The 26,552-nt window shown below is 53.1% G+C and overlaps 1 protein-coding gene across 1 annotated transcript; it reads left to right on the forward strand.

Moving 5' to 3' along the window:
- Nucleotides 1-735: 735 nt before the first annotated feature.
- Nucleotides 736-23,857, forward strand: LOC140411779 (uncharacterized). Its single transcript, XM_072500761.1, has 4 exons — nt 736-929; nt 4,045-4,174; nt 19,891-20,065; nt 22,117-23,857. Exons 1-4 carry the CDS (start codon nt 798-800, stop codon nt 22,280-22,282), a joined length of 603 nt encoding a protein of 200 aa, XP_072356862.1. The 5' UTR covers nt 736-797; the 3' UTR covers nt 22,283-23,857.
- The last annotated feature ends 2,695 nt before the right edge of the window (nt 23,858-26,552 follow it).

Genomic DNA, 26,552 nt, shown 5'->3' on the forward strand with positions numbered 1-26,552 from the left:
CGGGATCAATGCTGAGTGTGTGACCTGGAATCAATAGTGAAATATCTGCCCCGGGCGGTTCACATTTCCTGTCTAACTCAGGCAGGGGGGTCAATGCTGAGTGTGTGAACTGGAATCAATAGTGAAATATCTGTCCCGGGCGGTTCACATTTCCTGTCTAACTCAGGCAGGGGGTCAATGCTGAGTGTGTGAACTGGAATCAATAGTGAAATATCTGCCCCGGGCGGTTCACATTTCCCGGTAAACGGCATCACAGAGATAATAATAATCTTTATTATTGTTACATACAGGCTTACATTAACACTGCAATGAAGTTACTGTGAAAAGCCCCTAGTCGCCACATTCCGGCGCCTGTTCGGGTCACAGAGGGAGAATTCAGAATGTCCAATTCACCAACTGCACTTGTTTCTGGACTTGTGGGAGGAAACCGGAGCACCCGGAGGAAACCCACGCAGACACGGGGAGAACGTGCAGACTCCACACAGACAGTGACCCAAGCCGGGAATCAAACCAGGGACACTGGAGCAGTGAAGCAACAGTGTTAACCACTGTGATACCTAAATATTTCTAAATGGTTTCTAAATTCCAGGCTGTGATCAAAACACCAAAAAACATTTCCATAGTTAATCAGCTGGGGCGTTTCTTCAACATCTGATGTTCCCGTAGCTGAACTTTATTCAAAATCGTCCCCTTAAAACTGTATAAAAATCTCTGAGCTCTCTGCTCAAACTGCAGATCGAGCTGAAGGTGCTGAGGGTCATTCAGTGAATTCACCAGTGACCTGTACCGACACCAAGATGCTGCGAATCTTCTTAACCGTGTCTGTCCTCTTCTGGAACCAACTCGCTGCACAGGATGCGGTAGCCGAGGGGCTCGGCCTCTGTGAAAAAGATGACTGCCTTACACCCGCAGTAATCATTGAGGACAAGGTAAGTATAATTAGAACAAGAATAATCTTTATTGTTGTCACAAGTAGGCTGACACTAACACTGCAATGATGTTCCTGTGAAAAGCCCCTAGTCGCCACATTCCGGCGCCTGTTCGGGTCACAGAGGGAGAATTCAGAATGGCCAGTTCATCTAACAGCATGTCTTTCGGGACTTGTGGGAGGAAACCGGAGCACCCGGAGACCCAAGCCGGGAATTGAACCCAGAACCCTGGAGCAGTAAAGCCACAGTGCTAACCACTGTGATACCGTGCTGCACTTCAGAGTTTACTGCATTGTGTAACGTTCGTACCAGTGGAAATTATTTAATGCCTGTGTTTTTGGGTCGAGTCCCCTTTACTCTCTTTACTGTCAAACATCTGTCTGACTCAGTCAGGGAGGGTTGTCAATGCTGAGTGTGTGAACTGGAATAAACAGTGAAATATCTGCCCCGGGCGGTTCACACATCCCGGGACCCGGCACTCACACAGTTAATGATTTCTAAATTCAAGGCTGGGATCAGGAAAGTATTCTGAGGGACAGAATCTATCTGTACTTTAGACACGGATTAATCAGGAATAGTCAGCGTGGAAGGTCTTTCTTGACAAACACAGTTGAATTATTTGAGGCGGAGTGTTGATGAGGGGAATGCATTTGGAGTGGTCGATATGGGCTTTAGCCAGGCTTTTGATAGGGTCCCTCGTGGCAGACTGATCCAGTCAGGGCCCATGGCACCCAAGGCAAAGAGACACATTGGACCCACAATTGGCTGAGAGGCAGGAAGCTGAGGGTGGTGGAGGGATGATTCTGTGACTGGAAGGGCTGGATTCTGCGGCCCGGGATATCCGGGATGTGTTCCCCAATGGGACGGAGAATTGGGGTAACATTGGGATTGGTGACAACGGGAACGCGATGCTCTGAGCCCCTCAGTGACGGTGGGAACGGGTCCCATGTCGCACGCCAGCGGGAGCATAAATAAATGGGAATGGATGGGAATGAACCCTTTGCTCCGCACTCCCGGGATTCTCTCTCCCCGGGAGTCACATCGGAGCGTTTGCCCCATTGGTGAGGCCCACCACACCTGGGCCGAGATTGTAGTGACCAGCTGAGCCCATCCACAGCCCAACCCACCCCCCAGACCACACGTCAGCCCTGACCCCTCCCTCCCCACCACACCACACAGCCCCCACCCCCATCCTCGCCCACCCCCCCCGGACCACAAATCAGCCCTGACCCCTCCCTCCCGACCACACCACACAGCCCCCACCCCCATTCCCGCCCACCCCCCAGACCACAAATCAGCCCTGACCCCTCCCTCCCCACCACACCACACAGCCCCCACCCCCATTCCCGCCCACCCCCCGGACCGCAAATCAGCCCTGACCCCTCCCTCCCCACCACACCACACAGCCCCCACCCCCATTCCCACCCACCCCCCGGACCGCAAATCAGCCCTGACCCCTCTCAACCACCACACCACACAGCCCCCACCCCCATTCCCGCCCACCCCCCGGACCGCAAATCAGCCCTGACCCCTCCCTCCCCACCACACCACACAGCCCCCACCCCCATTCCCGCCCACCCCCCGGACCGCAAATCAGCACTGACCCCTCTCAACCACCACACCGCACAGCAGCCCCCAACCACCTGGGTTGAATCCGGACTCTCCTGACCCACACGTACAGGGTTGACCCAATCCTTGGACACTTGTAATAGGAGGATTCCCCAACAGGGGGCAAAGTAATACGGGAACCACCCACAGAGACCCGTGTGATAGGGACCCCCCCCCCCACAGAGACCCCTGTGATAGGGAGACCCCCACAGAGACCCCTGTGATAGTGAGACCTTCCCCACAGAGACCCCTGTGATAGGGAGCCCCCCTCCCCCCCACAGAGACCCCTGTGATAGTGAGACCCTCCCCACAGAGATTCCTGTGATAGGGAGACCCCCACAGTGACCCTGTGTGATAGGGAGATCCTTCCCCACAGAGACCCCTGTGATAGGGAGACCCCGCCCCACAGAGGCCCCTGTGAAAGAGAGACCCCCCACAGAGACCCCTGTGTTAGGGAGACCCCTCCCCAGAGAGACCCCTGTGATAGGGAGACCCCTCCCCATAGAGACCCCTGTGATAGGGAGACCCCCCCACAGAGACCACTCTGATAAGGAGACCCCTCCCCATAGAGACCCCTGTGATAGGGAGACCCACCACCCCACAGAGACACCTGTGATAGGGAGATCCCCCCACCCACAGAGACCCATCTGATAGCACCCCCCCTGCACAGAGACCCCTGGGTTAGGGAGACCCCTCCCCACAGAGACACCTGTGATAGGGAGATCCCCCCCCCACAGAGACCCCTTATGATAGGGAGATCCCCCCCCCCACAGAGACCCATCTGATAGCACCCCCCCTGCACAGAGACCCCTGGGTTAGGGAGACCCCTCCCCACAGAGACCCTGTGATAGGAAACCCCTCCCCACAGGGACCCGTGTGATAGGGAGACCGCCCCCCCCCCCCACAGAGGGCCCCCTGATAGCTCCGCCCCGCACAGAGACCCCTGTGATACGGAACCCCTCCCCACAGGGACCCCTGTAATAGGTGGCACTAACTGACCCTGTCTGGACTGCTCTAAGCTTCCAGGTAGGGGTGGTCCATCTTCTGGGAAGGCTCTGTGCTTGTATGTGGGGGGGGCCTTTGTGTGGGGAGTCGCCTGTGGAGGGGGTTCCTGCAGGAAGGGGGTCGTTCGGGGGGTTCACCTATCACAGGGGTCTCTGTGGGGGGGTGTCCCTATCACAGGGGTCTCTGTGGGGGGGGGTGTCCCTATCACAGGGGTTTCTGTGGGGGTTCACCTATCACAGGGGTCTCTGTGGGGGTCTCCCTATCACAGGGGTCTCCGTGGGGGTCTCCCTATCACAGGGGTCTCTGTGGGGGTCTCCCTATCACAGGGGTCTCTGTGGGGGTCTCCCTGTCACAGGGGTCTCTGTGAGGGGGGGTCTCCCTATCACAGGACATGAATACTGCTCCCACACCTGGGAACCGAGGACAGTCCCCTCAACACTGATGTGTTTTGGTGCGAGTTCAGTTGTGTCACATGGTGATGGATTTTATTTTCTTGTTTTAGAATTATCTTGAGGTGCAATTCAAAGAACGCCGGAGGATTGAAACTGACGTTGATGCCGTGGATATTAAAAGTGCGCTGGCGATCGGTCTGGACAAACTATTCAGTTATGCACGTTGTGGGAATGTTGCAGGTATGTCAGATGTTCCTTCAAAGTAACAACAGATTCTAAAACAGCCACTCACTCTTTAACCTGTCACGTTTCAAACTTTCTGTACAGACTGACACACTGAGCAAAGAATTGTCAATCCCAGAGCGTTCCTCGGTCACATGTGACCAGTGGGTTGAGGCGCTGTTTGGGCTACTTACACACATAGGAACAAACCGAGAAAATAGAAGCAGGAGGAGGCCATTCGGCCCTCCGAGACTGCCCCGCCATTCATTCTGATCATGGCTGATCATCAAGTTCAATACCCTGATCCCACCTTCCCCCATCTCCCTCGATCCCTTTCGCCCCGAGAGCAAATCTAATTCCTTCTTCAAATTCCACAGATTCCCCGCTCTCTGGGGCAAGGGTGAGACCCTCTCTTGTCGGAGATGGTCATTGCCGGGCACTTGTGTGGCACGAATGTAACATCTTTGGAAAACCCTCTCCAAATCCAACTCTGGGGAGGCCGGAAGTCACGGGAATGAACTGGAAACAAATGCAAGGCTAAAATTCAACAGAGAAATGTTTAACGAATGGGGAAAGTGAAGAGAGGGTCCGTGCAATTAAATGGATCAGTCCAATAGAGCAATGAGACCGACCTCACTCACAGCTCTGTTAAACCAGGGACCCCATTCTCCCAATTCTCTTAGTGCCGGCTGGATGCGGTGAATCTGGTGGGAGCCAGACCGTCGAATACCCGCTGGTGTAAAATTCCGTTACAAGTCTCCCAATGGCGGGTTAATGGTGATGAAGGCTGGCGTGAACAGGGGGCTCTCGGTTCACCCGAGATTTGAGGTGAATGCAACACTGCCACAGTGCAGCGCCACTCCTGATGCATCGTTCACCACACTTCCTGCCCTCCGTCTCCATGCCCAGCTCGTCTTCATGGGCAGCACCGTGCTGCTGGACCCATGGACACACCTGTGCCACCGTTTCCCGTTCAGTATTGTGCCAGGGCTGCGAGTACAGGAGTCTCCGTCTCCCCCTCCAGCAGCGACACACACCAGTGTCTATCTGGACAGCTCTGTGCTGTCTCCCCCTCCAGCAGAGACACACACCAGTGTCTATCTGGACAGCTCTGTGCTGTCTGTCCATTCCAGCAGCGATACACACCAGTGTCTATCTGGACAGCTCTGTGCTGTCTGTCCCTTCCAGCAGTGAAACACACCAGTGTCTATCTGGACAGCTCTGTGCTGTCTGTCCCTTCCAGCAGTGACACACACCAGTGTCTATCTGGACAGCTCTGTGCTGTCTCCCCCTTCCAGCAGTGACACACACCAGTGTCTATCTGGACAGCTCTGTGCTGTCTCCCCCTTCCAGCAGTGACACACACCAGTGTCTATCTGGACAGCTCTGTGCTGTCTCCCCCTTCCAGCAGTGACACACACCAGTGTCTATCTGGACAGCTCTGTGCTGTCTGTCCCTTCCAGCAGTGAAACACACCAGTGTCTATCTGGACAACTCTGTGCTGTCTGTCCCTTCCAGCAGTGACACACACCAGTGTCTATCTGGACAGCTCTGTGCTGTCTCCCCCTTCCAGCAGTGACACACACCAGTGTCTATCTGGACAGCTCTGTGCTGTCTCCCCCTTCCAGCAGTGACACACACCAGTGCCTATCTGGACAGCTCTGTGCTGTCTGTCCCTTCCAGCAGTGACACACACCAGTGTCTATCTGGACAGCTCTGTGCTGTCTGTCCCTTCCAGCAGTGACACACACCAGTGTCTATCTGGACAGCTCTGTGCTGTCTCCAACTTCCGGCAGTGACACACACCAGTGTCTATCTGGACAGCTCTGTGCTGTCTGTCCCTTCCAGACGCGACACACACCAGTATCTATCTGGACAGCTCTGTGCTGTCTGTCCCTTCCAGCAGTGACACACACCAGTGTCTATCTGGACAGCTCTGTGCTGTCTGTCCCTTCGAGCAGTGACACACACCAGTGTCTATCTGGACAGCTCTGTGCTGTCTGTCCCTTCCAGCAGCGACACACACCAGTATCTATCTGGACAGCTCTGTGCTGTCTGTCCCTTCCAGCTGTGACACACACCAGTGTCTATCTGGACAGCTCTGTGCTGTCTGTCCCTTCCAGCAGTGACACACACCAGTGTCTATCTGGACAGCTCTGTGCTGTATGTCCCTTCCAGCAGTGACACACACCAGTGTCTATCTGGACAGCTCTGTGCTGTCTGTCCCTTCCAGCAGTGACACACACCAGTGACTATCTGGACAGTTCTGTGCTGCCTGTCCCTTCCAGCAGTGACACACACCAGTGCCTATCTGGAAAGCTCTGTGCTGCTTGTTCCTTCCAGCAGTGACACACACCAGTGTCTATCTGGACAGCTCTGTGCTGTCTCCCCCTTACAGCAGTGACACACACCAGTGTCTATCTGGACAGCTCTGTGCTGTCTGTCCCTTCCAGCAGTGACACACACCAGTGTCTATCTGGACAGCTCTGTGCTGTCTGTCCCTTCCAGCAGTGACACACACCAGTGACCATCTGGACAGCTCTGTGCTGCCTGTCCCTTCCAGCAGTGACACACACCAGTGCCTATCTGGACAGCTCTGTGCTGTCTGTCCCTTCCAGCAGTGACACACACCAGTGTCTATCTGGACAGCTCTGTGCTGTCTCTCCCTCCAGCAGTGACACACACCAGTGCCTATCTGGACAGCTCTGTGCTGTCTCCCCCTTCCAGCAGTGACACACCCCAGTGTCTATCTGGACAGCTCTGTGCTGTCTGTCCCTTCCAGCAGTGACACACACCAGTGTCTATCTGGACAGCTCTGTGCTGTCTGTCCCTTCCAGCAGTGACACACACCAGTGTCTATCTGGACAGCTCTGTGCTGTCTCCCCCTCCAGCAGTGACACACACCAGTGCCTATCTGGACAGCTCTGTGCTATCTGTCCCTTCCAGCAGTGACACACACCAGTGTCTATCTGGACAGCTCTGTGCTGTCTGTCCCTTCCAGCAGTGACACACACCAGTGTCTATCTGGACAGCTCTGTGCTGTCTCCCCCTCCAGCAGCGACACACCCCAGTGTCTATCTGGACAGCTCTGTGCTGTCTGTCCCTTCCAGCAGTGACACACACCAGTGTCTATCTGGACAGCTCTGTGCTGTCTGTCCCTTCCAGCAGTGACACACACCAGTGTCTATCTGGACAGCTCTGTGCTGTCTGTCCCTTCCAGCAGTGACACACACCAGTGTCTATCTGGACAGCCCCATTCCAGCAGTGACACACACCAGTGTCTACCTGGACAGCTCTGTGCTGTCTCCCCCTTCCAGCAGTGACACACACCAGTGTCTATCTGGACAGCTCTGTGCTGTCTGTCCCTTCCAGCAGTGTCACACACCAGTGTCTATCTGGACAGCTCTGTGCTGTCTGTACCTTCCAGCAGTGACACACACCAGTGTCTATCTTGATAGCTCTGTGCTGTCTCCCCCTTCCAGCAGTGACACACACCAGTGTCTATCTGGACAGCTCTGTGCTGTCTGTCCCTTCCAGCAGTGGCACACACCAGTTTCTATCTGGACAGCTCTGTGCTGTCTCCCCCTTCCAGCAGTGACACACAGCAGTGTCTATCTGGACAGCTCTGTGCTGTCTGTCCCTTCCAGCAGTGACACACACCAGTGTCCATCTGGACAGCTCTGTGCTGTCTCCCCCTTCCAGCAGTGACACACACCAGTGTCTATCTGGACAGCTCTGTGCTGTCTTTCCCTTCCATCAGCGACACACACCAGTTTCTATCTGGACAGCTCTGTGCTGTCTGTCCCTTCCAGCAGCGACACACATCAGTGTCTATCTGGACAGCTCTGTGCTGTCTCCCCCTTCAGCAGCGACACACACCAGTGTCTATCTGGACAGCTCTGTGCTGTCTGTCACTTCCAGCAGTGACACGCACCAGTGTCTATCTGGACAGCTCTGTGCTGTCTCCCCCTTCCAGCAGTGACACACACCAGTGTCTATCTGGACAGCTCTGTGCTGTCTGTCCCTTCCAGCAGTGACACACACCAGTGTCTATCTGGACAGCTCTGTGCTGTATGTCCCTTCCAGCAGTGACACACACCAGTGTCTATCTGGACAGCTCTGTGCTGTCTGTCCCTTCCAGCAGTGACACACACCAGTGTCTGTCTGGACAGCTCTGTGCTGCCTGTCCCTTCCAGCAGTGACACACACCAGTGTCTATCTGGACAGCTCTGTGCTGTCTGTCCCTTCCAGCAGTGACACACACCAGTGTCTATCTGGACAGCTCTGTGCTGTCTGTCCCTTCCAGCAGTGACACACACCAGTGTCTATCTGGACAGCTCTGTGCTGTCTGTCCCTTCCAGCAGTGACACACACCAGTGTCTATCTGGACAGCTCTGTGCTGTCTCTCCCTTCCAGCAGTGACACACACCAGTGTCTATCTGGACAGCTCTGTGCTGTCTCCCCCTTCCAGCAGTGACACACACCAGTGTCTATCTGGACAGCTCTGTGCTGTCTGTCACTTCCAGCAGCGACACATACCAGTGTCTATCTGGACAGCTCTGTGCTGTCTGTCCCTTCCAGCAGTGACACACACCAGTGTCTATCTGGACAGCTCTGTGCCGTCAGTCCCTTCCAGCAGTGACACACACCAGTGTCTATCTGGACAGCTCTGTGCTGTCTGTCCCTTCCAGCAGTGACACACACCAGTGTCTATCTGGACAGCTCTGTGCTGTCTGTCCCTTCCAGCAGTGACTCACACCAGTGTCTATCTGGACAGCTCTGTGCTGTCTGTCCCTTCCAGCAGTGACACACACCAGTGTCTATCTGGACAGCTCTGTGCTGTCTTTCCCTTCCAGCAGTGACACACACCAGTGTCTATCTGGACAGCTCTGTGCTGTCTGTCCCTTCCAGCAGTGACACACACCAGTGTCTATCTGGACAGCTCTGTGCTGTCTGTCCCTTCCAGCAGTGACACATACCAGTGTCTATCTGGACAGCTCTGTGCTGTCTGTCCCTTCCAGCAGTGACACACACCAGTGTCTATCTGGACAGCTCTGTGCTGTCTCCCCATTCCAGCAGTGACACACACCAGTGTCTATCTGGACAGCTCTGTGCTGTCTGTCCCTTCCAGCAGTGACACACACCAGTGTCTATCTGGACAGCTCTGTGCTGTCTGTCACTTCCAGCAGCGACACACACCAGTGTCTATCTGGACAGCTCTGTGCTGTCTGTCCCTTCCAGCAGCGACACACACCAGTGTCTATCTGGACAGCTCTGTGCTGTCTGTCCCTTCCAGCAGTGACTCACACCAGTGTCTATCTGGACAGCTCTGTGCTGTCTGTCCCTTCCAGCAGTGACTCACACCAGTGTCTATCTGGACAGCTCTGTGCTGTCTGTCCCTTCCAGCAGTGACTCACACCAGTGTCTATCTGGACAGCTCTGTGCTGTCTCCCCCTTCCAGCAGTGACTCACACCAGTGTCTATCTGGACAGCTCTGTGCTGTCTTTCCCTTCCAGCAGTGACACACACCAGTGTCTATCTGGACAGCTCTGTGCTGTCTCTCCCTTCCAGCAGTGACACATACCAGTGTCTATCTGGACAGCTCTGTGCTGTCTGTCCCTTCCAGCAGTGACACACACCAGTGTCTATCTGGACAGCTCTGTGCTGTCAGTCCCTTCCAGCAGTGACACACACCAGTGTCTATCTGGACAGCTCTGTGCTGTCTGTCCCTTCCAGCAGTGACACACACCAGTGTCTATCTGGACAGCTCTGTGCTGTCTTTCCCTTCCAGCAGTGACACACACCAGTGTCTATCTGGACAGCTCTGTGCTGTCTCTCCCTTCCAGCAGTGACACATACCAGTGTCTATCTGGACAGCTCTGTGCTGTCTGTCCCTTCCAGCAGTGACACACACCAGTGTCTATCTGGACAGCTCTGTGCTGTCAGTCCCTTCCAGCAGTGACACACACCAGTGTCTATCTGGACAGCTCTGTGCTGTCTGTCCCTTCCAGCAGTGACACACACCAGTGTCTATCTGGACAGCTCTGTGCTGTCTGTCCCTTCCAGCAGTGACTCACACCAGTGTCTATCTGGACAGCTCTGTGCTGTCTGTCCCTTCCAGCAGTGACACACACCAGTGTCTATCTGGACAGCTCTGTGCTGTCTTTCCCTTCCAGCAGTGACACACACCAATGTCTATCTGGACAGCTCTGTGCTGTCTCTCCCTTCCAGCAGTGACACACACCAGTGTCTATCTTGACAGCCCTGTGCTGTCTGTCCCTTCCAGCAGTGACTCACACCAGTGTCTATCTGGACAGCTCTGTGCTGTCTGTCCCTTCCAGCAGTGACACACACCAGTGTCTATCTGGACAGCTCTGTGCTGTCTTTCCCTTCCAGCAGTGACACACACCAATGTCTATCTGGACAGCTCTGTGCTGTCTCTCCCTTCCAGCAGTGACACACACCAGTGTCTATCTTGACAGCCCTGTGCTGTCTGTCCCTTCCAGCAGTGACACACACCAGTGTCTATCTGGACAGCTCGGTGCTGTCTGTCCCTTCCAGCAGTGACACACACCAGTGTCTATCTGGACAGCTCTGTGCTGTCTCCCCCTTCCAGCAGGGACACACACCAGTGTCTATCTGGACAGCTCTGTGCTGTCTGTCCCTTCCAGCAGTGACACACACCAGTGCCTATCTGGACAGCTCTGTGCTGTCTGTCACTTCCAGCAGCGACACACACCAGTGTCTATCTGGACAGCTCTGTGCTGTCTGTCCCTTCCAGCAGTGACACACACCAGTGTCTATCTGGACAGCTCTGTGCTGTCTCTCCCTTCCAGCAGTGACACACACCAGTGTCTATCTGGACAGCTCTGTGCTGTCTGTCCCTTCCAGCAGTGACACACACCAGTGTCTATCTGGACAGCTCTGTGCTGTCTGTCCCTTCCAGCAGTGACACACACCAGTGTCTATCTGGACAGCTCTGTGCTGTCTGTCCCTTCCAGCAGTGACACACACCAGTGTCTATCTGGACAGCTCTGTGCTGTCTGTCCCTTCCAGCAGTGACACTCACCAGTGTCTATCTGGACAGCTCTGTGCTGTCTGTCCCTTCCAGCAGTGACACACACCAGTGTCTATCTGGACAGCTCTGGGCAGTCTCCCCCTTCCAGCAGTGACACACACCAGTGTCTATCTGGACAGCTCTGTGCTGTCTGTCCCTTCCAGCAGTGACACACACCAGTGTCTATCTGGACAGCTCTGTGCTGTCTTTCCCTTCCAGCAGTGACACACACCAGTGTCTATCTGGACAGCTCTGTGCTGTCTGTCCCTTCCAGCAGCGACACACACCAGTGTCTATCTGGACAGCTCTGTGCTGTCTCTCCCTTCCAGCAGTGACACACACCAGTGTCTATCTGGACAGCTCTGTGCTGTCTGTCCCTTCCAGCAGTGACACACATCAGTGTCTATCTGGACAGCTCTGTGCTGTCTGTCCCTTCCAGCAGTGACACACACCAGTGTCTATCTGGACAGCTCTGTGCTGTCTGTCCCTTCCAGCAGTGACACACACCAGTGTCTATCTGGACAGCTCTGTGCTGTCTGTCCCTTCCAGCAGTGACACACACCAGTGTCTATCTGGACAGCCCCATTCCAGCAGTGACACACACCAGTGTCTACCTGGACAGCTCTGTGCTGTCTCCCCCTTCCAGCAGTGACACACACCAGTGTCTATCTGCACAGCTCTGTGCTGTCTGTCCCTTCCAGCAGCGACACACACCAGTGTCTACCTGGACAGCTCTGTGCTGTCTGTCCCTTCCAGCAGCGACACACACCAGTGTCTATCTGGACAGCTCTGTGCTGTCTGTCACTTCCAGCAGTGACACACACCAGTGTCTATCTGGACAGCTCTGTGCTGTCTGTCCCTTCCAGCAGTGACACACACCAGTGTCTATCTGGACAGCTCTGTGCTGTCTGTCCCTTCCAGCAGTGACTCACACCAGTGTCTATCTGGACAGCTCTGTGCTGTCTGTCCCTTCCAGCAGTGACACACACCAGTGTCTATCTGGACAGCTCTGTGCTGTCTTTCCCTTCCAGCAGTGACACACACCAGTGTCTATCTGGACAGCTCTGTGCTGTCTCTCCCTTCCAGCAGTGACACACACCAGTGTCTATCTGGACAGCTCTGTGCTGTCTGTTCCTTCCAGCAGTGACACACACCAGTGTCTATCTGGACAGCTCTGTGCTGTCGCCCCCTTCCAGCAGTGACACATACCAGTGTCTATCTGGACAGCTCTGTGCTGTCTGTCCCTTCCAGCAGTGACACACACCAGTGTCTATCTGGACAGCTCTGTGCTGTCTGTCCCTTCCAGCAGTGACACACACCAGTGTCTATCTGGACAGCTCTGTGCTGTCTCCCCCTTCCAGCAGCGACACACACCAGTGTCTATCTGGACAGCTCTGTGCTGTCTCTCCCTTCCAGCAGTGACACACACCAGTGTCTATCTGGACAGCTCTGTGCTGTCTGTCCCTTCCAGCAGTGACACACACCAGTGTCTATCTGGACAGCTCGGTGCTGTCTGTCCCTTCCAGCAGCGACACACACCAGTGTCTATCTAGACAGCTCTGTGCTGTCTGTCCCTTCCAGCAGTGACACACACCAGTGTCTATCTGGACAGCTCTGTGCTGTCTCCCCCTTCCAGCAGCGACACACACCAGTGTCTATCTGGACAGCTCTGTGCTGTCTCTCCCTTCCAGCAGTGACACACACCAGTGTCTATCTGGACAGCTCTGTGCTGTCTCCCCCTTCCAGCAGTGACACACACCAGTGTCTATCTGGACAGCTCTGTGCTGTCTCCCACTTCCAGCAGTGACACACACCAGTGTCTATCTGGACAGCTCTGTGCTGTCTGTCCCTTCCAGCAGTGACAAACACCAGTGTCTATCTGGACAGCTCTGTGCTGTCTGTCCCTTCCAGCAGTGACACACACCAGTGTCTATCTGGACAGCTCTGTGCTGTCTGTCACTTCCAGCAGCGACACACACCAGTGTCTATCTGGACAGCTCTGTGCTGTCTGTCCCTTCCAGCAGTGACAAACACCAGTGTCTATCTGGACAGCTCTGTGCTGTCTGTCACTTCCAGCAGCGACACACACCAGTGTCTATCTGGACAGCTCTGTGCTGTCTCCCACTTCCAGCAGTGACACACACCAGTGTCTATCTGGACAGCTCTGTGCTGTCTGTCCCTTCCAGCAGTGACAAACACCAGTGTCTATCTGGACAGCTCTGTGCTGTCTGTCACTTCCAGCAGCGACACACACCAGTGTCTATCTGGACAGCTCTGTGCTGTCTCCCACTTCCAGCAGTGACACACACCAGTGTCTATCTGGACAGCTCTGTGCTGTCTCCCACTTCCAGCAGTGACACACACCAGTGTCTATCTGGACAGCTCTGTGCTGTCTGTCCCTTCCAGCAGTGACAAACACCAGTGTCTATCTGGACAGCTCTGTGCTGTCTGTCACTTCCAGCAGCGACACACACCAGTGTCTATCTGGACAGCTCTGTGCTGTCTGTCCCTTCCAGCAGTGACAAACACCAGTGTCTATCTGGACAGCTCTGTGCTGTCTGTCACTTCCAGCAGCGACACACACCAGTGTCTATCTGGACAGCTCTGTGCTGTCTCCCCCTTCCAGCAGTGACACACACCAGTGTCTATCTGGACAGCTCTGTGCTGTCAGTCCCTTCCAGCAGTGACACACACCAGTGTCTATCTGGACAGCTCTGTGCTGTCTGTCCCTTCCAGCAGTGACTCACACCAGTGTCTATCTGGACAGCTCTGTGCTGTCTGTCCCTTCCAGCAGTGACACACACCAGTGTCTATCTGGACAGCTCTGTGCTGTCTGTCCCTTCCAGCAGTGACTCACACCAGTGTCTATCTGGACAGCTCTGTGCTGTCTTTCCCTTCCAGCAGTGACACACACCAGTGTCTATCTGGACAGCTCTGTGCTGTCTCCCCCTTCCAGCAGCGACACACACCAGTGTCTATCTGGACAGCTCTGTGCTGTCTGTCCCTTCCAGCAGTGACACACACCAGTGTCTATCTGGACAGCTCTGTGCTGTCTGTCCCTTCCAGCAGTGACACACACCAGTGTCTATCTGGACACCTCTGTGCTGTCTCTCCCTTCCAGCAGTGACACACACCAGTGTCTATCTGGACAGCTCTGTGCTGTCTGTCCCTTCCAGCAGTGACACACACCAGTGTCTATCTGGACAGCTCTGTGCTGTCTGTCCCTTCCAGCAGTGACACACACCAGTGTCTATCTGGACAGCCCCATTCCAGCAGTGACACACACCACTGTCTACCTGGACAGCTCTGTGCTGTCTCCCCCTTCCAGCAGTGACACACACCAGTGTCTATCTGGACAGCTCTGTGCTGTCTGTCCCTTCCAGCAGCGACACACACCAGTGTCTATCTGGACAGCTCTGTGCTGTCTGTCCCTTCCAGCAGTGACACACACCAGTGTCTATCTGGACAGCTCTGTGCTGTCTGTCACTTCCAGCAGTGACACACACCAGTGTCTATCTGGACAGCTCTGTGTTGTCTGTCCCTTCCAGCAGTGACACACACCAGTGTCTATCTGGACAGCTCTGTGCTGTCTCTCCCTTCCAGCAGTGACACACCCCAGTGTCTATCTGGACAGCTCTGTGCTGTCTGTCCCTTCCAGCAGTGACACTCACCAGTGTCTATCTGGACAGCTCTGTGCTCTCTGCCCCTTCCAGCAGTGACACACACCAGTGTCTATCTGGACAGCTCTGTGCTGTCTGTCCCTTCCAGCAGTGACACACACCAGTGTCTATCTGGACAGCTCTGTGCTGTCTCACCCTTCCAGCAGTGACACACACCAGTGTCTATCTGGACAGCTCTGTGCTGTCTGTCCCTTCCAGCAGTGACACACACCAGTGTCTATCTGGACAGCTCTGTGCTGTCTGTCCCTTCCAGCAGTGACACACACCTGTGTCTATCTGGACAGCTCTGTGCTGTCTGTCCCTTCCAGCAGTGACACACACCAGTGTCTATCTGGACAGCTCTGTGCTGTCTGTCCCTTCCAGCAGTGACACACACCAGTGTCTATCTGGACAGCTCTGTGCTGTCTGTCCCTTCCAGCAGTGACACACACCAGTGTCTATCTGGACAGCTCTGTGCTGTCTGTCCCTTCCATCAGTGACTCACACCAGTGTCTATCTGGACAGCTCTGTGCTGTCTGTCCCTTCCAGCAGTGACACACACCAGTGTCTATCTGGACAGCTCTGTGCTGTCTGTCCCTTCCAGCAGTGACACACACCAGTGTCTATCTGGACAGCTCTGTGCTGTCTGTCCCTTCCAGCAGTGACACACACCAGTGTCTATCTGGACAGCTCTGTGCTGTCTGTCCCTTCCAGCAGTGACACACACCAGTGTCTATCTGGACAGCTCTGTGCTGTCTCCCCCTTCCAGCAGGGACACACACCAGTGTCTATCTGGACAGCTCTGTGCTGTCTGTCCATTCCAGCAGTGACACACACCAGTGTCTATCTGGACTGCTCTGTGCTGTGTCCCCCTTCCAGCAGTGACACACACCAGTGTCTATCTGGACAGCTCTGTGCTGTCAGTCCCTTCCAGCAGTGACACACACCAGTGTCTATCTGGACAGCTCTGTGCTGTCTGTCCCTTCCAGCAGTGACACACACCAGTGTCTATCTGGACAGCTCTGTGCTGTCTGTCCCTTCCAGCAGTGATACACACCAGTGTCTATCTGGACAGCTCTGTGCTGTCTGTCCCTTCCAGCAGTGACTCACACCAGTGTCTATCTGGACAGCTCTGTGCTGTCTGTCCCTTCCAGCAGTGACACACACCAGTGTCTATCTGGACAGCTCTGTGCTGTCTGTCCCTTCCAGCAGTGACTCACACCAGTGTCTATCTGGACAGCTCTGTGCTGTCTTTCCCTTCCAGCAGTGACACACACCAGTGTCTATCTGGACAGCTCTGTGCTGTCTCCCCCTTCCAGCAGCGACACACACCAGTGTCTATCTGGACAGCTCTGTGCTGTCTCTCCCTTCCAGCAGTGACACACACCAGTGTCTATCTGGACAGCTCTGTGCTGTCTGTCCCTTCCAGCAGTGACACACACCAGTGTCTATCTGGACACCTCTGTGCTGTCTCTCCCTTCCAGCAGTGACACACACCAGTGTCTATCTGGACAGCTCTGTGCTGTCTGTCCCTTCCAGCAGTGACACACACCAGTGTCTATCTGGACAGCTCTGTGCTGTCTGTCCCTTCCAGCAGTGACACACACCAGTGTCTATCTGGACAGCCCCATTCCAGCAGTGACACACACCACTGTCTACCTGGACAGCTCTGTGCTGTCTCCCCCTTCCAGCAGTGACACACACCAGTGTCTATCTGGACAGCTCTGTGCTGTCTGTCCCTTCCAGCAGCGACACACACCAGTGTCTATCTGGACAGCTCTGTGCTGTCTGTCCCTTCCAGCAGTGACACACACCAGTGTCTATCTGGACAGCTCTGTGCTGTCTGTCACTTCCAGCAGTGACACACACCAGTGTCTATCTGGACAGCTCTGTGCTGTCTGTCACTTCCAGCAGTGACACACACCAGTGTCTATCTGGACAGCTCTGTGTTGTCTGTCCCTTCCAGCAGTGACACACACCAGTGTCTATCTGGACAGCTCTGTGCTGTCTGTCCCTTCCAGCAGTGACACACACCAGTGTCTATCTGGACAGCTCTGTGCTGTCTGTCCCTTCCAGCAGTGACACACACCAGTGTCTATCTGGACAGCTCTGTGCTGTCTGTCCCTTCCAGCAGTGACACTCACCAGTGTCTATCTGGACAGCTCTGTGCTGTCTGTCCCTTCCAGCAGTGACAGAGACCAGTGTCTATCTGGACAGCTCTGTGCTGTCTGTCCCTTCCAGCAGCGACACACACCAGTGTCTATCTGGACAGCTCTGTGCTGTCTGTCCCTTCCAGCAGTGACACACACCAGTGTCTATCTGGACAGCTCTGTGCTGTCTGTCCCTTCCAGCAGTGACACACACCAGTGTCTTTCTGGACAGCTCTGTGCTGCCTGTCCCTTCCAGCAGTGACACACACCAGTGTCTATCTGGACAGCTCTGTGCTGTCTGTCCCTTCCAGCAGTGACACACACCAGTGTCTATCTGGACAGCTCTGTGCTGTCTGTCCCTTCCAGCAGTGACACACACCAGTGTCTATCTGGACAGCTCTGTGCTGCCTGTCCCTTCCAGCAGTGACTCACACCAGTGTCTATCTGGACAGCTCTGTGCTGTCTCCCCCTTCCAGCAGTGACACACACCAGTGTCTATCTGGACAGCTCTGTGCTGTCTGTCCCTTCCAGCAGTGACACACACCAGTGTCTATCTGGACAGCTCTGTGCTGTCTGTCCCTTCCAGCAGTGACACACACCAGTGTCTATCTGGACAGCTCTGTGACCCTCAGCATCCACCACAATAAAGGTACAAAGTTTGACAAGGGGCGGAGTGTGAGGTGAGCTGTGGGGTCAGGGGGAGGGGGGTTACTGATGGGTTGATGAAGACGAGAGGGGCAATGTGGAAGGAGGGTTGTGCAACGTGTGTAGGGGGGTAGGTTGAGGGGGTCACGATTCCAGGCAGAGGGGAAGGAGGTGGATGAGGAAAGTGAAGACTGGCAGGCAGAGGGGAGCCAATGGGAGGGAGGCTGGAGCTCGATAACGATGGTGAAATGTTCACAAACAATGGGGTCAAAGGGCAAGCACACAATTCACGGGAAGGCCAAGGACAAAAACACCAGAGGCTGTGGGTGGAGATCCATGTGGGGCATCAGTGCCTGACAGGAGATGGGCTCGGGGGGCAGGGAAGGGGGTATGTGGGTGGGTAGGGATAGGGGGTGTGGGGGGTAGTGCTCGGGGGGCAGGGAGGGTGGTGTGGGGGGTAGGGAGAGGGGGGCAGGAAGGGGAGCGTGGGGGGTAGGGCTTGGGGGACAGGGAGGGGGGGTAGGGCTCGGAGGGCAGTGAGGGTGGTGTGGGGGGTAGGTTCGGGTGGCAGGGAGGGGGTAGGGCTCGGGGGGGCAGGGAGGGGGGTAGTGATCAGGGGGCAGGGAGGGTGGTGTGGGGGGTAGGCTCGGGGGCAGGGAGGGGGTGTAGACTCGAGGGGCAGGGAGGGGGGATAGGGCTCGGGGGGACAGGGAGGGGGGTAGTGATCGGGGGGAAGGGGGAGTGGTCTGCGGGTAGGGCTCGGGGGCAGGGAGGGGGGTAGGGCTCGGGGGGGCAGGGAGGGGGGTAGTGATCGGGGGGCAGGGAGGGGGGTGTAGGGGGTAGGGCTCGGGGGGCAGGGAGGGGGGTGTGGGGGTAGGGCTCGGGGGCAGGGAGGGGGGTGTGGGGGTAGGGCTCGGGCGGCAGGGAGGGTGGTGTGGGGGTAGGTCTCGGGAGGGGGGCAGGGAGGGGGGGGTGGGGGTAGGGCTCGGGGGGCAGGGAGGGGGGGTGTGGGGGTAGGGCTCGGGAGCAGGGAGGGGGGTGTGGGGGTCGGGCTCGGGGGGGCAGGGAGGGGGGTTTGGGGGGTAGGGCTCGGGGGGCAGCAGGGGGGTGTGGGGGTAGGGCTTGGGGGGCAGGGAGGGGGGTGTAGGGGGTAGGGCTCGGGGGGCAGGGAGGGGGGTTTGGGGGGTAGGGCTCGGGGGGCAGCAGGGGGGTGTGGGGGTAGGGCTCGGGGGGCAGGGAGGGGGGTTTGGGGGGTAGGGCTCGGGGGGCAGGGAGGGGGGTGTGGGGGTAGGGCTCGGGGGGCAGGGAGGGGGGTGTAGGGGGTAGGGCTCGGGGGGCAGGGAGGGGGGTGTGGGGGGTAGGGCTCGGGGGGCAGGGAGGGGGGTGTGGGGGTAGGGCTCGGGGGGCAGGGAGGGGGGTTTGGGGGTAGGTCTCGGGAGGGGGGCAGCAGGGGGTAGATTGAGGAACAGACTGTCCCTCGAGGCTGTGAGACTTTCCCAGCTGGGTGTTAACGTGCTGCACAGTCTGGTGAAGGGAGGGGGCTGCACAGAGTGATATGAGTGAGTGGGACGGACATTTCAATATGGTGTCGGTGTGGTGATGTGCATCACTGTAAATACACAAGGGGTTAATGTAAACACACTGCAACTAAATAAACACTAGAGGGAGCACCAGAGACATCATGACACACAGACATTCAACCGATAGGTCAGTAAGATAGGACACGTCCAATGGGCAGTCAAGACACCCAGACGTGGCACTACCACAAGGTACCCATATAAAAGGACACTCAGAGAGACAGGGGCAGATCAGGAAGCATCACACTCACCGCATGGCTGAGAGCAGACTGGTTAGTTAGACTGAGTTACTATAGCAAGATTAGCAGGAGAGTCGAACTCAAGTAGGAGAATTGTTAACTGTTCAATAAATGTGTTAAACCATCTCCAAGTCTGAACCTTCCTTTGTCAGAGCCGACATCAAGGAAGCAGCTTATGCTACATGAAGAAGCAGAACACAACAGTCGGCACTCACACTGCGAGTGGGACCATGCTGGTCACATGCTGCTCTCCATCCTGGCAACTTGGGCATTTGCATATTCCCTTAAAGTGATATCACAACATTTTCCACATGTCACCAAAGTGACCCTGCCCCCTGACCTGTAACCTCTGACTATCTATCAGCTGATCACCCAGTTAAATGCTGTAACAGTGTCTCTGTCCACAGGTACTATTGTTCCTCTCTCTGCACCTTGGGGAGTTTTTGGATACGTGAAAAATGGCGAAATACAGCAGAGATTCCGGGTATTTCTTGAGATAGTTCCTCAAGTCACCAACCCGCCTCAACCAACAGATCCAACAGTTGAAATAGTGACAGCCCCTCCTGTTTGGTACTATGGCAGGTGAGTTTAGTGACTGATATATTGTGATTGATGTTCCTTTCTGTCAGCTCTTGTATCAACATCAGCCGGGGAGCAATTCTCCCATTTTGAGACTAAGTGCTGTGGTGTGGACGGGAACGTGGGCAGGAATGCGGGCAAAAGCATGGTCAGGAACGTGGCAGAAGCGTGGGGAGGAATGAGGGCAGGAACGTGGGGAGGAATGTGGGCAGGAACAGGGGCAGGAACGTGGGCAGGAACGTGGGCAGGAACGTGGGCAGGAACGAGGGCAGGTACGAGGGCAGAAACGTGGGCAGTAATGTGGGCAGGAGCGTGGGCAGGAATGTGGGCAGGAGTGTGGGCAGGGACGTGGTCAGGAGCGTGGGCAGGAATGTGGGCAGGAAAGTGGGCAGGAACGTGGGCAGGAACGTGGCCGCTTGCCGGAAAACACTCTGAATCTTCCCACCCATCATTAATTATTCACCTGGGTGTTTTCCGCTGTTTTCAGCAGTGGGTCAGGCCTGGATGGTGTGTAGTCCGCCCTCCTGCCCGGGTGTCATATTGAAAAGATGTCCAACAACACTGAGCCATGTTGACAAAAGAAGGTGGACCTCCTGAAAATGCAGATCGATTTCCAGCAACATTGGTCACCCAGAAACAGGCCAGCAGAAGGACCCCCTCCAGAACACATATTACATAAGATAACATAAGATAAAAACTAGGAACAGGAGTAGGCCATCTGGCCCCTCGAGCCTGCTCCACCATTCAATGAGATCATGGCTGATCTTTGTGGACTCAGCTCCACTCTCCGGCCCGTACACCATATCCCCGAATCCCATTATTCTTTAGAAAGGCATCTATCTTTTTCTTAAAAACGTTTAAAGAAGGAGCCTCAACTACTTCACTGGGCAAGGAATTCCATAGATTCACAACCCTTTGGGTGAAGAAGTTCCTCCTAAACTCCGTCCTAAATCTACCTCCCCTTATTTTGAGGTTATGCCCCCTAGTTCTGCTTTCCCCGACCAGTGGAAACAACCTGCCCGCATTTATCCTATCTATTCCCTTCATAATTTTATATGTCTCAATAAGATTCCCCCGCATCCTTCTAAACTCCAATGAGTACAGTCCCACTCTACTCAAACTCTCGTCATAATCTAATCCCCTCAATTCTGGGATCAACCTAGTGAATCTCCTCTGCACTCCCTCCAGTGCCAATATGTCCTTTCTCAGGTAAGGAGACCAAAACTGAACACAATACTCCAGATGCGGCCTCACCAACACCCTATACAATTGCAGCATAACCTCACTAGTCTTGAACTCCATCCCTCTAGCAACGAAAGACAAAACTCGATTATCCTTCTTAATCACCTGTTGCACCTGCACACCAACTTTTTGCGACTCGTGCACCAGCACACCCAGGTCCCTCTGCACAGCAGCATGTTTTAACATCTTACCGTTTAAATAATAATCCATTCTGCTGTTATTCCTCCCAAAATGGATAGCCTCACACTTGGCAACGTTGAATTCCATCTGCCAGACCCTAGCCCATTCACCTAACCGAGCCAAATCCTTCTGCAGACTTCCGGAAGATCCAAGGGTCCAATCTCCCCCAACCTACTGCTGTGGTGCTCCAGGGTCCAGGGTTGTGGGCGCTCTCCATCCTCAACTCTGTGGGCAGCGCCACGCATCCTGACTTTGGCACACTACATTGTGAAGAATGTTTCTCACACTGGCGTTTTTCCCACCGGAATGGCAGAGAATCTATCTGGGGGGGGCACCCTGAGGTCCCTCTGCTACTGCACTCTCTTTAGAACTGAGCCATTAAGTCTGGATAGACTCTCTCCACCCTCTCTGTAAAATGCATCACCTCACATTTCTCTGTGTTAAACTCTATCTGCCACTTGTCTGCCCATTTGGCCAGCTTCTCGATGGTCTTACTCCAGCTGTGGACTAACTGACTGGTGCAGGCGGCTCAATGGGCTGAATGGTCAACTCCTGTCCCTGTTGTCCAACTTTCCAAACAGGATTTGTCAGGGGGATAAAAATTAAATCCTCTGTTCTTAATTTTGTTGCAGGGGTTTTAACAAGAAAGTTGATGAACAACAAACTGAAGAACTTGTGATTCAATTCCTGAAGGATTTGGAACAAGACAACCAGCCCTTCAATAGCACATTTTTTGACATCGCTTATTTTGACACACAAGGGTTAATGGCAATGGGTTTTCTGAAGACAGGAGAATGATGGTCTTCTGGAAGGTTCTGTACCTTTCATGGCATCAAACAGTGAGATGTGCTGAACTCTATTCTAAAACTGTTTAACTTTCCATTGGGTTTAATCTGGAATACTGAGCATAGTTTTAATCTCCTTACCTCAAGAAGGACCTTTTGAGGGAACGCAATGTCTGTTGTGAAAATTAAATAAAAACAGAGACTCTTCAATCCGCTCCACCATTCAGGAAGATCATGGCTGATCTTCGACCTTAACTCCACCTTCCCACACTGTCCCTCGAGTGTGTAATCTGTCTGATAAACAGGGAATGCACTCCCACTAAACTCGGTTCATCCACCCTTAACTAAGGAGCCCAAACATCACCACATCATATTCTACCTGCCATGCTCTTAACCACTCACTTAACCAACCAAATGTGGAGCAAACACGTGATCGTCCACCCACACGTTAACCGTACATGTGACTCCAGCCCTGATATATTTGACTGTCTCTGAGTCCCGCCTGCTCTATTTCCCATTAATATTATTTATAATTAGGTCTCCCTTCAACGTCTGAAATTCATTGCTGAACACGTCTCCACACTGCACAGATACAGGGCAAAACTCAATTGTACCGGGTGGTGGGCCCTCTATTGGGGAACGGGGATTAATCACTGCACTAATTTGCTTTTTCTGTAATCTTGCTTTCAATAAATTGTGAGAGTGAGACTGAGATGGTCCTAGTGTCAGATATAGTTCCAGAATTTTCTATCTTCACACAGCCATGGAATATATTCATATTTATCCATCATACTGCCCAGATTGTTTCAAGTTGATGTGAAAAGAGTTGGGATTTGTTACAGAGCACAGAGTATTGAAGCTGTTAAATGTGAAATCATGGAGTGATCAGATGTGGGACTGTTCCTGGGCTCTCTCACTCGGAGTTAGTTCCAGATGGAATTATTTAATTACGAGGGAATGTTTAAACTGTAAAGAGACAGTGTGTTCACCATTTGTAAAATAATGAGATTTTCATCACATCATCTGGAAGATTTTCCTTCAATGTTTGAATAGTTCTGTGTCCTGTGCTCTGAAATATAATGGGAATGGACCATATAACAGACTGTGTGGAATAGACACTGGACACTGTAGGAAGAACACGTCACTCACTGGAGAAACCTGCTAATGGAGACAACATCCTGTGTGGGCAGTAAAATATTCCCTTTTCCTGCCAGTCCTGAGAATCAAACACTGGACATTGTGGTGGGGATGATTAAAAAGGTTGTTTCTCAATCCGGTTTGGTCTGACTCAGATCAGTCCAAGTTCAGGAAACAGATGGGCCCAGGTCAGGAAAGTGAAAGTGGGAGTTTTGTGACCCAGGTGTGAAGCAGCTTAAAACTGGTCCTTAAACCGGAGAAAGAATCCCAGTTTAAAATTAGAATCCAGAGACTGAAGGTGGAATAAAGTTTCCATTCAGATCTCCTCAAACCCACACTGGGAGCTGACTTTGGGAATATCGACAGACTGAATCTGTGACTGAGAAAATGATCGATTCAGATCTGACTCCCGTTAACAGGTGACCCATCACAGGTTTGTCTGGTGCAGTAAATAATCCATCGTCTTCTAGTCTTTGTTTGTCTTTTGTTTTTCAAACTGCTGGGAATGGATTCTCACTGTGAAATAAAGAGGGTGATGCATTTACACATTTGGTCTCGTGTTAGATTCTTCCTCACAAATAAATCTGGGTCACTGATCACATCACTAGTTTCATATCAGATAAACTCTGCACATTTCAGTGAAATGATTCTGTTAAGATGTTGAGGTGTAAAGTTAAAGAATGAGAAAGAATGAAGAGACGGAGAGTAATTTATTGGGAGATGTGACACTTGGAGAGCGAGCTCCATATTGGTCAGGTGACAGCTCACACCGCATGCAGTCTGACACTTCAATCTGTCACACTCCACTCTGAGCAGTCTTTCTAACTCTGTCAATGGGATATCACTGGAGAGATAGTGATAACATAATGGGAGTTATGTACAGGCCTCCTAACAGTGGTCAGGACCAGGGGCACAAAATGGACCACAAAATAGAAAGTGCATGTCAGAAAAACAAGGTCACAGTGATCATGGGGGACTTCAATATGCAGGTGGACTGGGTAAATATTGCTGCCAGTGGGCCCAAGGAAAGGGAATTCATTGAATGTTTACAGGAGGGCTTTTTGGAAAAGCTTGTGATGGAGCCCACGAGGGAATAGGCCATTCTGGACTTAGTGTTATGTAATGAGATAGACTTGATTAAAGATCTTAAAGTAAGGGAGCACTTAGGAGGCAGTGATCATAATATGGTCGAATTCAATCTCCAATTTGAAAGAAAGAAGGTAGAATCAGATGTAAAGGAGTTACAGTTAAATAAAGGTAACTACAGGGGCATGAGGGAGGAACTGACGAAAATCGACTGGGAGCAGACCCTAGTGGGAAAGACAGTAGAACAGCAATGGCAGGAGTTTCTGGGAGTAATTGAGGACACAGTACAGAGGTTCATCCCAAAGAAAAGAAAGGTTATCAGAGGGGGGATTAGGCAGCCATGGCTGACAAAGGAAGTTAGGGAATGCATCAAAGCAAAAGAGAAAGCCTATAATGTGGCAAAGAGTAGTGGGAAGTCAGAAGATTGGGAAGGCTACAAAAACAAACAGAGGATAACAAAGAGAGAAATAAGGAAAGAGAGGATCAAATATGAAGGTAGGCTAGCCAGTAACATTAGGAATGATAGTAAACGTTTCTTTAAATACATTAAAACAAACGGGAGGCAAAAGTTGACATTGGGCCGCTCCAAAATGACGCTGGTAATTTTGTGATGGGAGACAAGGAAATAGCTGAGGAACTAAATAAGTACTTTGCGTCAGTCTTCACAGTAGAAGACATGAGTAGTATCCCAACAATTCAGGAGAGTCAGGGGGCAGAGTTGAATATGGTAGCCATCACAAAGGAGAAAGTGCGAGAGAAACTAAGAGGTCTAAAAATTGATAAATCTCCAGGCCCAGATGGGCTACAACCTAGAGTTCTAAAGGAGATAGCTGAAGAAATAGTGGAGGCGTTAGTTATGATCTTTCAAAAGTCACAGGAGTCAGGGAAAGTCCCAGAGGATTGGAAAATCGCTGTTGTAACCCCCCCTGTTCAAGAAGGGAACAAGGAAAAAGATGGAAAATTATAGGCCAATTAGCCTAACCTCGGTTGTTGGCAAGATTCTAGAATCCATTGTTAAGGATGAGGTTTCTAAATTCTTGGACGCCCAGGGTCGGATTAGGACAAGTCAGCATGGATTTAGTAAGGGGAGGTCGTGCCTGACAAACCTGTTAGAGTTCTTTGAAGAGATAACAAATAGGTTAGACCAAGGAGAGTCAATGGATGTTATCTATCTTGACATCCAAAAGGCCTTTGATAAGGTGCCTCACGGGAGACTGCTGAGTAAAATAAGGGCCCATGGTATTCGAGGCAAGGTACTAACATGGATTGACGATTGGCTGTCAGGCAGAAGGCAGAGAGTTGGGATAAAAGGTTATTTTTTGGAATGGCAACCGGTGACGAGTGGTGTCCCGCAGGGTTCAGTGTTGGGGCCGCATCTGTTCTCTTTATATATTAACGATCAAGATGACGGGACTGGGGGCATTCTGGCTAAGTTTGCCGATGATACAAAGATAGGTGGAGGGGCAGGTAGTATGGAGGGGTTGGGGAGGCTGCAGAAAGATTTAGACAGTTTAGGAGAGTGGTCCAAGAAATGGCTGATGAAATTCAACGTGGGCAAGTGCGAGGTCTTGCACTTTGGAAAAAAGAATATGGCATGGACTATTTTCTAAACGGTGACAAAATTCATAATGCTGAAGTGCAAAGGGACTTGGGAGTCCTAGTCCAGGATTCTCTAAAGGTAAACTTGCAGGTTGAGTCCGTAATTAAGAAAGCAAATGCAATGTTGTCATTCATCTCAAGAGGCTTGGAATCTAAAAGCAGGGATGTACTTCTGAAGCTTTACAAAGCATTAGTTAGGCCCCATTTAGAATACGGTGAGCAATTTTGGGCCCCACACCTCAGAAAGGATATACTGGCACTGGAGCGGGTCCAGCGGAGATTCACATGGATGATCCCAGGAATGGTTGGCCTAACACACGATGAACGTCTGAGGATCCTGGGATTATATTCATTGGAGTTTAGGAGGTTGAGGGGAGATCTAATAGAAACTTACAAGATAATGAATGGCTTAGATAGGGTGGATGTAGGGAAGTTGTTTCCATTAGCAGGGGAGACTAGGA

The sequence above is a fragment of the Scyliorhinus torazame genome, chromosome 4 (assembly GCF_047496885.1).
Source record: "Scyliorhinus torazame isolate Kashiwa2021f chromosome 4, sScyTor2.1, whole genome shotgun sequence".
Lineage (NCBI taxonomy): Eukaryota > Metazoa > Chordata > Chondrichthyes > Carcharhiniformes > Scyliorhinidae > Scyliorhinus > Scyliorhinus torazame.

What these genes read in the sequence shown, in the direction of transcription:
- LOC140411779 (XM_072500761.1), top strand. Translation starts at nt 798, where the DNA reads ATGCTGCGAATCTTCTTAACCGTGTCTGTCCTCTTCTGGAACCAACTC. An exon ending in ACGTTGTGGGAATGTTGCAG is followed by an intron (nt 4,175 to 19,890) that starts GTATGTCAGATG and finishes CTCTGTCCACAG; the next exon opens with GTACTATTGTTCCTCTCTCT. An exon ending in CCTGTTTGGTACTATGGCAG is followed by an intron (nt 20,066 to 22,116) that starts GTGAGTTTAGTG and finishes ATTTTGTTGCAG; the next exon opens with GGGTTTTAACAAGAAAGTTG.